The sequence below is a fragment of the Zootoca vivipara genome, chromosome 5, assembly GCF_963506605.1.
Source record: "Zootoca vivipara chromosome 5, rZooViv1.1, whole genome shotgun sequence".
Classification (NCBI taxonomy): Eukaryota; Metazoa; Chordata; class Lepidosauria; order Squamata; family Lacertidae; genus Zootoca; species Zootoca vivipara.
In genome coordinates this window covers 51,405,370-51,419,483 of record NC_083280.1, presented here as the reverse complement: position 1 = coordinate 51,419,483, position 14,114 = coordinate 51,405,370, and the positions used below count along the sequence as shown (strand labels likewise).

Here is a 14,114-nt window from a genome sequence, read left to right as displayed (position 1 = left end):
TGCACACAGTGCCTGAGACAGGCACAGCCCATCCTTCAAATGAAGTAGCAAGAAAATAGACTGCCCTCTGGTCCACTCCTTGGTTATTAAAGGTGGGTCCTGCATCCCTACCTCAGTATTGGCAGACTTTCCCTCCCACTCACCCTCTATTAAAAAACCTCTGACTCTTCTGCAGAAATGAGTCTGTTGACCAATGACGTTGCTATGGACTGTTGCTCATTTTAGGGCTGGGAGGAATTTTGCCTACATACAAACTGGCTTTAATTATGGGGGGTTTCCACCTACCTCATAACAATCATCACAACTTATGAAGATGGGAAGGGCACTGGCTGGATCCTTAGGCGGAAGAGGCACTCTACCCATCCCATATGTATGGGAATCCCCTTAAGTGACCCTGGAGGGTAGCATTCTCTTTTCAGAAGCCTAGCTTGGGGGCTGAAGGACCAGAGCATCCTCTACCAGTGGCTGAATGAGGCCTACCCAAAATGGTTAATGCCATGAGGTACCCCAGCATCAGCCAACCCCTGTCTTTTAGTGAACAACGTATCAGCCAGTCAGTAAGTGGGCTGGTTTATTAATGGATATATGACCAACGCCTACGCCAAATCTATTCTGCTGTAATCAATAAAGTTGTGAGCTAATTTCAATCCAACACCTGGCTATATGTTGTTATTTACAGCATACTCCCCCACCCACAGCTTCACTGGACTTGGCCTACAAAGAAGTAAGCACCTCTAAACATAATGGAACTAACTTCCATGGACACATGCATAGAAAAATATGATGTAAATTTGCTGAACTTAAGTCCATTTTAAAATCAGTGAAACTTGGGTCCCTTTGAATAGAATAGGAACTGAATCCAACCATTCAGGATTAGTAAACACTTGGACACAATCATTACCCAAATCTCTGACATGTATTTAACCACAAATAGCAAGACAACATGATATTAACAATGTTTACCGGTACTTTAAAAAATAATAATCCAATATCTCTACTGGCAGAAAGAACTGTTTAGAATAATTGACAGAGGTTGTGTTTTAGCTCTCTGTCATATTAATTCTAACCAAATATATTAAGTCATGCTGCATAAGTGATTTGTGTATAAGCATGGATAAAAATAATGGTTTGTTCAAATAATCAGAATGTTCGCTCTGGTATTTTTTCCTGTGCCTTAATAGAATAGAATATAAGATTAGATTAGTTTTAATTAGCTTTTGCATTTCAAACCATTCTCCTTACACATAGTATAGTATTATGTGACTTATGTTGCATGCAGTTACATGCAAAGTCCAGAGCAGGAGCACTTGATTATGAAGAGCCTCTACTCATGAGCAGGAGCTCCCATGTTGGACTTTCTCTGCATACAACTGTGTGCAATGCATAGATGTTGAAAAGGCAATGTGATGTCAAGGGGGGAGCAAAAGACACAGTCCAGCTGTACACTCTTTCATGTGTTCCTCATGTGCAGAGCATATACGCTACAATCTTCAGTTTGTAGATATAAAAGGATGCCCCTTTTACGCAAAAGGTTGACACATGCAAGTCTGTATCATTCTGCTCTGTATTTAAGAACAAAAGGAATGTGTACATGAAAGAGTTTTCAAAACATGTTTCATACCTAATCTTTTTGGAGTGCATGTGTGCTATGTTTTGTGCAAAAGTTTAACAAACAACAGTACAATGGAAGTCTCAACAGCTACATCGTAGTTAAATCAATTTCTTTGCAATTAAATATTTTTCCTATGACTCTGGAATAGTAATAATTTTCCCACCTCCCAATTAAAATAACGTTATAAATTGGCATAATTAAAGTAATTAAGATAATGGCCAGATGACATCACTATCATTCTACAGTCAATAATGACCTATCAGAGGTTTTCAGGAAGGTTACAAAATATATCAAGCTATTTTAAGAAGCAAGATAGCTAAGCAATAAATTGGGGTACCTTGAAGTAACTATTTAGTCTCTGATAAGTAACTATTTGCACAATTTTATCCTAATGTTATATAATATTCAGAAGATATATCAATATTGAATTTCCATTGACACCCCCCCCGCTTATGAATAATTATACATGAATTACTTTGCATATTGGTGTGACTATGCACCAGTTGAAAAGCACTTCTGTTCACACAAGGAATCCTCCTGAATCCCACCCCCATGAAGCTGTCTGTGCCCCACCCCATGTCATTCCTCTGGAGAGGGCCTCAGGCACATAGCTGCCAAGTCTCCCGTTTTCCCCGGGAAACCCCTGTTTTTAAAGCCATTTCCCGCTGTCATCCCAAATGGCGATATATCCCGTAATTCCCCCGGATTTCTTCCAGTGCCGCTCTGCCCATGTCTGGGCACAGGAAATCGGGCAGTGCCGGCACCGGAAGTTGCTTCTTCGCATGTTGCGTAGAAGCAACTTCCGGTACCGGCGCTGCTGATCCCATATTTTTCTAACCGGGACTTGGCAGCTATGCTCAGGCGTGGCTTTTGGGAGGTCAAAGTGGCTGCAGTAGATGAGAGGAGTCAAGAAAGCATAATTTCATGAGCAGAGTTGTGCTCACAATTCCAACCCGATATCTCTTACTAATAAATGGACTGGATACATGTGCACAAGTATTTCTTTGTATCCAAGTCATTATGTCTGAAAGTTTGACATGGAAGCCTTGATGGCTGCAAGAGTGACATATTTCTAAGATCAGCTTAGCCGGTAAAACATTTATTCTTATCACAGTGATTTTGAAGTTTCTCAGAGCAACATTTTTAAATCACCATGTAATTTATTCAGTACTATTATACTGTCATGCAAATGCTCATTGAGTCTTAAAAGATCCAACCCAATTTAATCTGTGGATGCAAATGATGATTTTTATTTTATTTTAATCAAGCTGTGACCACAGTGTCCTCTTTTGCAGCTGCAGCTTGAAGCGAAGCTATGGCTGTAAGTGCAAAGAAAGAAGAATCGAGCGTGCCATCTAAAGGTATTTCAACTTCTTATTTTCAAGCTTAATACAGCAGGCACCATTACAGCACTGTGCATCACTTCATGTATGCAAAACTAGGCAGAGGGAGAGGTGGGGCAAATCCAAAGCTATGTTTGCTTTTTAAAGTTAGGTGCTCCTACCTGCCCTCTAAACAAGCCAAGGAAAAGGGGCAAAATATCCAGGTGCACATGTAGAAAGAGCAGTTGTGGACAGGGTACACCAAATATATGAAAACACAGCAAATATCAAACTAATCTGACCTTGGACAACTTTGAAAAATTGCCGCTTACCCTTAACAGATATTTTTGATTTATTGTTTACAAAGGGGATGTAAAAAAGTAGCAGCACAATTTTTTCATAGGTCAAACTTGTAGTAAACTAACCACGTTTATCTAAGCAAAGAAAGTAGATTATCCTGTACTGCCTGAATATGGCAAGAAGAAAAATGTTATGTGTGAAAAGACTTAGCTTAATTTCCCATGTGTGACAAGCAGGTTGCATGTTCACCTGCAGCTCTGAGACAAAAAAAAACCCCATCATAGTATTTGCAGTGTTACTGATACATTACCTCTCTTCGTCGAGAAGCCCAGCAGGTTTGTTTGATTTTCCAGACCACAGCAGCGACCAGCAACAGCGACAAGAAACAGCTGCAAAAGTAAAACATGAAAAATGAATGAGAGATTAGAGTGCTTTTGCACTACCTTTTCTGAAAAGCATTGACATTTGATGGCATGAAGGCAATAAGACTGGAGAGCGTATTCTAACATAGGCGAACTAGCAACGAAACAAAAACATAGTCCACCAATCCCTAGTTCTCTTGGTGTCTGATAACAAATGCCACTTATCCAATTTGCATTCCAGAAGCTGTAATTTGGTCAAATATTATGGTGGTCAACAGCACAGCAAAAACTTGCATTTATTTACTGGCAGATTTTCTGCATTGCTTTCCATCACTACAAATGACCAAGGAAGTTTACAACAATAATAAATCACAATCCTTTTGTACTGAAACCAAAGTTGAGGGAAAGTGCCTTCTTACCATGCACTCCTGACAACTAATTTTTATCCCCACTGAAACTTTTTGGGAAATATTCAAGGACATTTTGTATTTATTTACAGCATTACATATGCTACCACCCTTTATAACTAAAAATCCTAAGGCAGTTTGCAACGTAAATAAAACAAAACCAGTTTTTCAGAGAAAGCTAAATAAAGGGAAACTGCAATGGGGCAAATCAAGTGGAGGGACCTTTCCTACCAGCAGCAATTCAAGCCTGATTCTTAGAAAACTGCTGTTACAGAGAATCACAAAGTTCTCACAGAGAGAAAAGAGTCAGATGTTCATATGTCATATACTTTTAGGCTATTACTGTCTCACTTGGGGTTGATTATTGGATTCCCCACCACCAAAATACTTTCAAAAGTACAGTAGATAAATATCAACAGTGAAATTAAGTTTGCATTAATATAAAAAGTGGGTTAAATTACTTTTTTGTTCTTAGGCTCCCAATGCTTTCATGCTTTTGAGTTCCTGTAGTTTCACAGTATTCAGGGGTTTTAGATGTTCAAGATATTAATTTCTTAGATTGCTTGGGTTGGTAAATCAAGCAATACTAGTTTCAGTGCACTGTGTGAAATGCTGTGAACAGCATTTAAAATAAAATTGTTCTGTTACACTTCTGTAAAGAACAGCACTTCAGCAAAACCAGTTTTCATAGAACTGCAATTACTGATAGGAGGAAAGAAAATGTACAAGTTGAGATGCCTCAAAATTATTGGGGAGTTTTCCCCTTTTTTCAGTTACAGTATTTGTAATTTATATCCTGGGAAATGGGAGCAATTGGAGAAAGGTTTATGTTCATGGTCCTTAGTGTCTTTCCTCTGATGCCTTCCCTTGTGGACTCTGGCTTGTGACAATAAGCATTCTGGCTGGGTTGCCCCAAGCATTCTGGGTAGCTTCCAACAAATATAAAAACATAATGAAATATTAAACATTAAAAATCTTCCCTATATAGAGCTACCTTCAGATGTCTTCTAAAGGTTTTATAGTTTCTTATCGCCTTGGCTTGGGGGTCACATAATTCCATACCCTCCAACATTTTCAGATGAACATAGGGATGTCCTAATGAAAAGTGGGACATTCTGGGATCAAATCAGAAATCTGTAAATCCAGGACTATCCCTGGAAAATAGGGACACTTGGACGGACTCTGAATTACATTCACAAATCACAACGTAATTTCCTTAAAATATGGATGCCAAAATTCTGCTAGAGAATATAAATCCCATGGCTCACATTTTGGAATTGCACACCAACTTGCAATTAATGCAGTTTCCCTAATACTATTGTATGTGAGCACTTCTGGTCATGCATAGAGGTTCCAACACACCACAGGAATTTATTACTTAACTATAGAGTGTTTGATGTGACTGAAAAAAACTTTTCCTATTGTTATTAAAAACAAGCCAGTGTATAGGTGGTAGTCCACTAGGCTTTACTCAGAGTAGACCCATTGAATTAACAACTATTTTGAATTAATGAATGCCCAGGTGGCGCTGTGGTTAAACCACTGAGCCTAGGGCTTGCTGACCAGAAGGTCGGCGGTTCGAATCCCTGTGACGGGGTGAGCTCCCGTTGCTTGGTCCCAGCTCCTGCCAACCTAGCAGTTCGAAAGCACGTCAAAATGCAAGTAGATAAATAGGAACCGCTACAGCGGGAAGGTAAACGGTGTTTCCATGTGCTGCTCTGGTTTGCCAGAAGCGGCTTTGTCATGCTGGCCACATGACCTGGAAGCTATACGCCGGCTCCCTCGGCCAAGAATGCGAGATGAGCGCGCAACCCCAGAGTCGGTCACGACTGGACCTAATGGTCAGGGGTCCCTTTGCCTTTTACCTTACCTTTGTTTGTTACTATGTTATGCATTTTTATATTGCAAACCACCCTGTGATTTTGGGGAGGAATAGAAATTTAATAAATAAAAATAATAAATATGACCATGATCCATTAATTTCAATAGGCAAACTCAGAGTACAACTTATTTGGATGAACCTTTTATCTGCACCTGCATGCTGTGCTTTATTGTTAAAACCACATTTACAATAAATACTTTCTTTTTCTATAATCTATGTCTTGCATACTTCTACCCTGGAAGGATTCAGCTATGCACACTGGGCAGTGCTTGGTTTGACTCCACCTAAAGATCATTTGGGGAGAGTGTGTTTTGGCAACCAGGTGGGTGATGGTTTCACAGAGGGATTCCCAAATACACATGGCTATCAATCATCATCTTAACATTAATGCCATAGACTCTTTGTTGTGTTACCCTAGCACCTTCTAAGTGAGATTGACAAGACTCTCTCCCTGCTGAAGTTCCAGCACTAGATGAAGACTTTCTTATTTCAGCAAACATTTTGAAGCAATCTTCTGTTTTATGATAAATTTTAACTGTTCATATCTGTATTTTTAAAATATGTACACAGCTTAGAAATCTGCGACATTAAGCAGTATACAAATGCCTTAAACAAATAAAATAAAGAAGTGATAGGATGCTTTATTTGCAAGCAATAGAAGTGATGGAGATAGTTTCAACTTATCATCCTTTGAAACAAATGCTGAAACTTGCATTGATTATATTTTATGTTTATCACTAGGATACGTTCAGAATAGCACATGTATCATTCAATGCACAAAACTGCAGCAAACCACCAGAATACTTAATAATAAGCACATTAGTTAACAATTTGGTGCTGCCATTTCCTGATCAAAAGCAAAAGTGTTCAATCATTGGTTTCCCTTTTTAGTTTACTATATGTGCTTTCAAAGCATTTCATAACTATAATGACAGCATATTCTGCTCTGGTATGCTAATGAGGGGTAAAAAACAAGATATATGGTAGAACTCTATTCATTATCACTATATTTCCTCAGCAGACAGCATGCAGTATTGTTACTCAAGGCTGTAATGAATTCCAGCTGTTATAGATCACTTGCCCATTGCAACTGAATTAGTATTCATGTTTAATTATGCCAGTTTAAAATATTTATGTGCCTGTACAGACACAGACACACTTCACAACAATTATTTGTATAAATATACTTGAGTAATGAACATTACAAATTCAGGAAAGGTCAGATAAAATACTAACAGAAAATCAAATGTCCTAACATTAACCTATGAGCCTTTTTATTTGGAAAATATTTTTTATTCATAAATGGCTGCATATCTTTCCATGCATAAAATATTTCATATGCTTCCAAGGCTTTTTGTATTAGTTTGATCAATGTATAACTATATTTTCAAACATTTTATACATTCCATTCTATTTGATTTATATAGAAATATCAAAATAACTGCAACTTAGAGGACATTATGTTGAAGGTTTGGTGCTAGTATAAACGTCAGTAAAACTTAGTGTCAGAGACACTACTTTCTCAATTTATCTGTATACAAGTATTGCTGTAAATGTATTAGAGATAATAAAGTTGTTAGATGATCTTGAATTTGTTACCCGTTCAGCCTCAGTTTGACTTTGTTGTGAATGCTAACCTGGATCAGTATTATAAAAATACTTAATATATGAAAAGCGCTCTAACGTGATTAAATAATTATCATAAACTAGCTTATCCTTGCTGTGAAAACAGCAGCAGCAGCTGCAATCTGGACTTCCTAAACTGTTTGTAACTTGCATGCATGCAAAGGGATTCTATGTGAAAGGATAAGAAAGGATATTTCACCTCACAAACAATCTTAATTGATTCTCATTTATTTTATGCTTGGATTTTCTGGAGCTGGGAATGTGAAGAATCTTGGAGGGAATTGTTGATGACAGAAGCAGAGTGAGTGAATCACAGCTACTGGTAGTAGTTTGGAAGCAGATTATATCATGACTGATGTGTAAAGTACTGGAAGTAAAAAGCCCAGGAATGTAACATCGTTATCTCACTGCTGGCTGAGAAAAGATGCTTCTGCTACAATAGCCAAGGGAATGAACTAATTCTTAAACAATTTTCAGCTGCTTAAAAGGTCTCCTCTTATTGGTGGATCAGATTCCATGCACCTGCTTTCCAAAACTCAGCATCTCCTTCAAGTCTTAATGTGGAACCAGCAGACAAACAGCTGGTCAATACCTCTCCTTTCAACATAGCTGAGCTGTTAAGGTACAGAAACACCTACTTCATAAAAATAAAATGCTGTGTGGACCATGCAGCTTAATTAAATTATAGGACCAACTCAAATCAGAATTACCAGCAACATGATCTAATAGAATCTCCAACGACAGTATAGATTACCTGAGCATGATATCACATTTCACAACTGATTGAGTAGGACTGTCATGAATTGGCAGGGCAACAGGGAGAAGGAAGAGGAGGAAGAAGATCCTGGCAAAGGGTGTAGCTGGGACTGGGAAGGAAAGGTTGGTGTAGGAAATACTCACAAGGTGCTGGAGGATGGCAAGGGGATGGGGGTCAGTGCACAGGAAACAACAGCAGAAACCATGGTTGGCTCTGAGACATAGAGAGGAGCTGGAGGGATGTTCTAGGAGGCAGAGGCAGAGGCATAGGCAGGCAGGAGCCCACGGCCCAGCTCACTAGCTGACCGGGGGGGGGGGGTATTGCTAGCTATGGAAGGCGGTGTGTGATTTCTCAGGTGGAGTAGGCTCAGAAGAGGTGTGGGTTTCATGCTTCAACTAGCCCAGATGTTGCAGTCAGCATGCATTAAGTGGAAGCAGAACTAATGTCTGCTCAACTTCCCATGTTGGTTGGACCATGGCTTGGATGTTCTATGAAGCTCTTTGTGACTATGCATGTGTGGGACTGACCTCCAGGTGCCCTGACCCCTGGATCAGCTGCAGGGACAGGAACCAGGCCTGATTAGACCTTGGACTTTGCCCTGCCAGACTGTGCACTAGTATCTACTGTGGTATTGTTCACTCCAGTGGGACTTTCCACCAGGTGGCTCAGGACAAGGACAAACAGAATGGGGATGTGAAGCACATATGTAGTTGCTGTGACTTTGTTACTGTGTTAATCACGGAGACTACACCATCTCCCTTCCTTGAAGTCAGCAGGAGGAGGCCTTGCAATTTCTGAGACTGTCTCTCTTGACATCCAAAAAAATCTGGCCATATGTCTAGACTCAACTCAGACCTAGGTCTACCAGGACTACGTTTGCATCATTGTGGGTTGTTCAGCTTCCAAACAATAGAGGCTTTTAAATCTGGCAAAGCCAGATTTGGCAGCGGTGACACACACAAAAATCACTGCTTGTCATTTAATCATTTATATGAGAGTGTAGTTGAGACCATGATTTGCCAAAAATCAACACAAAGATACAGCTCAGCAAGATTGAAATGGAGGAATCTGACTTCATGGACATGTTGCTCTTCCTCGATGCATGTTGGAATTTCTCAAATTTGCTTTTCTGCTTAAAGAACACAACACCTAATTCTGATCGAGGAATTGAATCATTTTTATCATCTCATTCAATCTTGTGAATAAATTCTACAGAGATTTCAACAGTATGCATCTTGCACAGCACAAGAACAGGAAACAGGCCTGTCAATATTTTCAACTAGAAAATATGTAAGCTCTGCTGCAAATCAACAAATCAACTTGCAGAGGTTTTTTTCTGTGATGGAATGAAAAAGGTAAACTGACAAACATTACGGTAACTATATCTTACAGTAGCAAATTCCAAAGTCTATGCATTGTGTGAAGAACAACTAATTATAGTCTGCCCTGAATTTTCCAACAGACAATGGCATTGGGAATAGTGAAACGCAAATTCCCCATTCTTCAATTTAGAATTGGCTTTTTATATATGAAAATTTCAGATGACTCTTGGGGTGAAAAATTAATGTTTGCTGAGAGTTCTCTCTAGCTTATGATGTTTGCACATGCATGTTGAGAGGCATTATTATTTTGCCTCTCAGGAATAGTAGTTTGATTTCATCTCCCTGGCACCCATTTTACAGCACAAGCCATTATGGAAAGTTACTTAGGAAGAGATGAATTAAAGACAACAGCCCACTTTTACAAAGTTTACAAGAAATAATCAAAATAATTGGTCAACCTAAATAAAGAAGATACTCGCCAAACAAAATGCTGCTTAACTAGTTTCTATGGTCACATATACTTCAAAACAGTAAACAAAGTGCTTCCTTTAGATTAAGAGGTTAATATTTTAAAAGTTTTTTTTTATGCACCTACCAAGCAGTTTGTTCAGCTTTAATGTTAATTATACATGTGCAGAATTTCATTTACTATTCCAGGTTGGAGATTATCTCCTTGAGGAAATGGCACTCAACTCATAATATATGTGAGCATTGTAGGCAGGCAAATTCATATTTAAATCAAGTAATTACAGACTTCAGCAACATATTTAATTGGGGAAGCAAATCAGATATACACGTGAACAGGATTCCTGCACTTTGTGGAGCCAACTAGAATAATAAGGTGTGATTGATATTTTGCTCATCAGGAATTATTTTAGTGGTTGATTTCCTATGAACTAGCCACAGTCTTTCACTTATTTTGAAAATATGATTTGCAAGGCATGAGTGTCACAGAACAGGATGTCAGCTGAAGCTGAGCAATCACCTCTTCACAATTTGTACGATTCAGCAGTGTGAAGAAAAGAAGGTACAGTGACATGGCATCTGAAGTTGTTCATCTAAGCAGAGCTCAAGATATGTCAGTGGATATCTATCTATAAACCTTCATGCCAAAGCAAGAAATCAAGAACTAACTGAAAAAATGAATATGGCATGCTAATTTGGCTGTTTTGGGCCATGGCAGCACAATGTTATGTGGTTCCAGTTCTTCCTGGAGGACTGATTTCAGAAGGGCATACAGGGGGACTGGTTTGTAAGGCAGCTCAATGCTATATGCTATTTACTATCTTCATGAAACTGCTACTATCTCAGCATATTATTACTATGCTAATATAACCATAGTCAGGTGGACTATCTATAAAAAAAATTAGCTCACTTGCAACTCCTTCCTCTTTACTGGCATTAAAACACCACTTTTTAGCCAGAAATGTAAGCAAAGTTCAAACATGGGTTATATAAAATAAAATAAACTATTAAAATGCAAGTGCAATCAAAAGCCATTTAAATGATAATGTGTGCTTTTGCTTCTGAAGTGGAATTCTCAAATTAAGTAGCAAAACCCAAATTCATTTCAAACTCACAGAGAACACTGCTGTTCTGCATAGAAGATATAAGTCTATTTATATTGGTTGCTTATACTTCTGTGAACAGTGCCACTCACTAGCCACTTTACTCCCTATAAATTGTGCTTAGCAATTATACTTGTTTGTATTCATTCCACAGTAACACAATAAGAGCTGACAACGGACAGATGTCCACAGTTGACAAGATTAGTAATATCATTCAAAAACCAGTTATTACAGGTAACTTCATCCTATAAACCAACTTGTTTGAACCCAACTAAATGTCAGCCAAAACTTGGGAAGGTGGACAAATCTACCATTCTACCATAGAAAGCCCACCGGTCCTTAGTTTGAGGGCATGGATTGTGCTCCATATATGTAAACCTGGAGCCATTTTGGTAGCTGGTTGACCCATGAGACTACCTAAGGCACATTCCCTCTACAGGGAATAACTGGTAGCCACAATCTTCTTGGTGAGTAGTAGTACCATAGAGAAATATGACTAGAAGTGTCAGAAGGACTAATCAGTGGATTTTACATTTGAGAAATTCAACTGGATTTGACATATTTATGTTACCAAATTCTCTATCATGTCAAACACATGAAAATCATGCATAATCTGAATACATTTTGGTACTTAATCCCATGTGAGATAAAGGATGCATCATATGCCAGAAAAAGCTTAATTGACAGCATGTGCTTAACATAATTTAACAACATGCTGTCAAATGAAAGCAAATACTCCGTAAATATCTTATAGTATATGGCCTAATAAAGTTCTAGATTTGAACTCTAGTAACTCTGCAGTACCTCCTTTCATCTATTTCAAAGAAGAAATAAAAAAAGATTTATAGTCAGGGTGGTTTAATTTTTTTAAAACAGAAATAGATCTTTATAGGATAAATAAAACTTCTGACCTGCTAAGTGTGATTCTGTTTCTGCTACTCCTGGAAAAGACTTTCATATTTTATACATTCTGCACCTATGCTGAAGGATAAAATATTTTATATTTCTTCAAAGAAATGAAGCTGATTTAAAACATAATGTGTGACTGGATGAATGAATGTCTATTTTATTCCATATAAATGCTTCAGGAAGCTAGTGTTCCCCAAAGGACAAGGTGTTAAACAGAAATGCACCCCTGTCCTTCACATTATACATTTAGTATGCCTTTCACAATAACACATGGATATAAATTTCCATATCAGAAGAAGTACATGCAATAATTTACGCTTGGATAATCTACAAGAAGCTTCTTTTCTGACACCTGGCTACCCTAGTGCCCAAGCCTATGCCCTATACCCTGTTCATTGAGCTCCCAGGTTTCAACCATTCCACAGCTGGTTTCACTATCTTTGCTCTGGTGAGTATTTAAGGGTATCACCTCTAGATATCTCTGCTTCCAGGAACAGGATACAATGGTAGGCGCAACTGTCCAGTGTTATTCTGTATCAGCAATCATATTTTATATCAGATACCAATTAAATCAGACTATTTGGTCACAGCTCACAGCCTACTTTATGCAGCAAATTTCCACTGTATTTCCACTGAAATCTACAAGGCTACATTATGACTGCACACGAGTAGATAGTATGTGGACTGCAGCCTTAGATTCTTTCTGCATTTTGTTACCTGTTGTTCTTTCCAAACTGTCCTTTACAGTCTGATTGTAGGTTGTTTTCACTTAAATTGATTTATGAATATAAAATGTAATCAGAAAGCTATGCAGTCATGCCATTGTAAACTAGACCTCTATATGGACATTAAAGTCATGCCTGAGCTGCAGTATGAACATTAGAAGGCTGATCCTAAATTCGATCAAGAAACTCAAAAGCTACATACTAGCTCATGAAAAAAAGACAAAGAAATTCCAAGATCCTATAGCCTTTTCATTTCTGAAAATGCCCTGACACATTTTGAGCTTTACTGCATTTCCTCTCTATGCTACTACAATTCATACATATTAACCAGCTCACATTGCCATTTTATACAAATCCTTTTATTATAAATAAAAGGTATCTGAAGAAGTGTGCATGCACACGACAGCTCATACCTATGACAAACTTAGTTGGTCTCTAAGGTGCTACTGGAAGGATTTTTGTTTGTTTGTTTGTTTTGACTACGTCAGACCAACACGGCTACCTACCTGTAACCTTTTATTATAAAATCAACATGTTCACACTGTGTAATGTATTTTTATTGGATGACATGAACAAATTGATTTTATAATAAAAGCACTTCAAAATAAAGGTATTCTTCAAACTTTCCCCATGGTCTATTTTATAGGGAGTGTACAAGCCCAGTTCCCAAGATACTCATGGCTCAAATCTGCCACTTGAAGGCCTGCCTGTTCACAGCTTCTCATATTCAAGCCATCCACTTTCCAATAACTGCAGAGGAGTTGGAATTCAGGCTCCTCCCATCACCAAACACCTAACCTGCTACTACCTAAGGAGGAAAATCATAATAGGTTGGGCAGTAATGGCAACAGGCAGCAACTCAGCAGGTCTTTATGGTCCTATAGTTCTTTGTCCTTTCTATGTAACGTCTCCTTTTCTTCCTGTCTGCAGCATGTCCACTTTCTTTGTGCATGTCTGAAGTAACCCCCTTCTCTCTTAGCACTATCCCTCTATCTGCACCAAAGGCTGTGTGTGTGTGTGTGTGTGTGTGTGTGTGTGAGAGAGAGAGAGAGAGAGAGAGAGAGAGAGAGAGAGAGAGAGAGAGAGAGAGAGAGAGAGGTTTCTCCTTGCGGCGATGCCTGATGCTTTAAAGTGGACAATCATGTGGATCATTATTCAAGGGATTAGTGCCAGATGTCATTCTTAATCCAGGATATGGAAACTGGTTGTAACTTGTCTGTGGTGAAAGCTACACTACACATGGTAAAAGGTTATTATTTCATATTTCCAGGACTAAGCCACAGTACGGAAATATACTGCGAGGGCCTGCGCTCACATCATTC

General features: G+C 38.5%; 1 protein-coding gene across 2 annotated transcripts in view; it reads right to left on the bottom strand.

Annotated features, from left to right (window-relative positions):
• Positions 1-14,114, bottom strand: part of ATRNL1 (attractin like 1) — a 516,702-nt gene that overhangs the window by 245,551 nt on the left and 257,037 nt on the right. For both annotated transcript variants that reach the window (XM_060274774.1, XM_060274775.1), the window contains exon 26: positions 3,545-3,623. In XM_060274774.1, the coding sequence (XP_060130757.1) occupies positions 3,545-3,623 (79 nt within the window). The remainder of the gene's footprint in view (positions 1-3,544; positions 3,624-14,114) is intronic.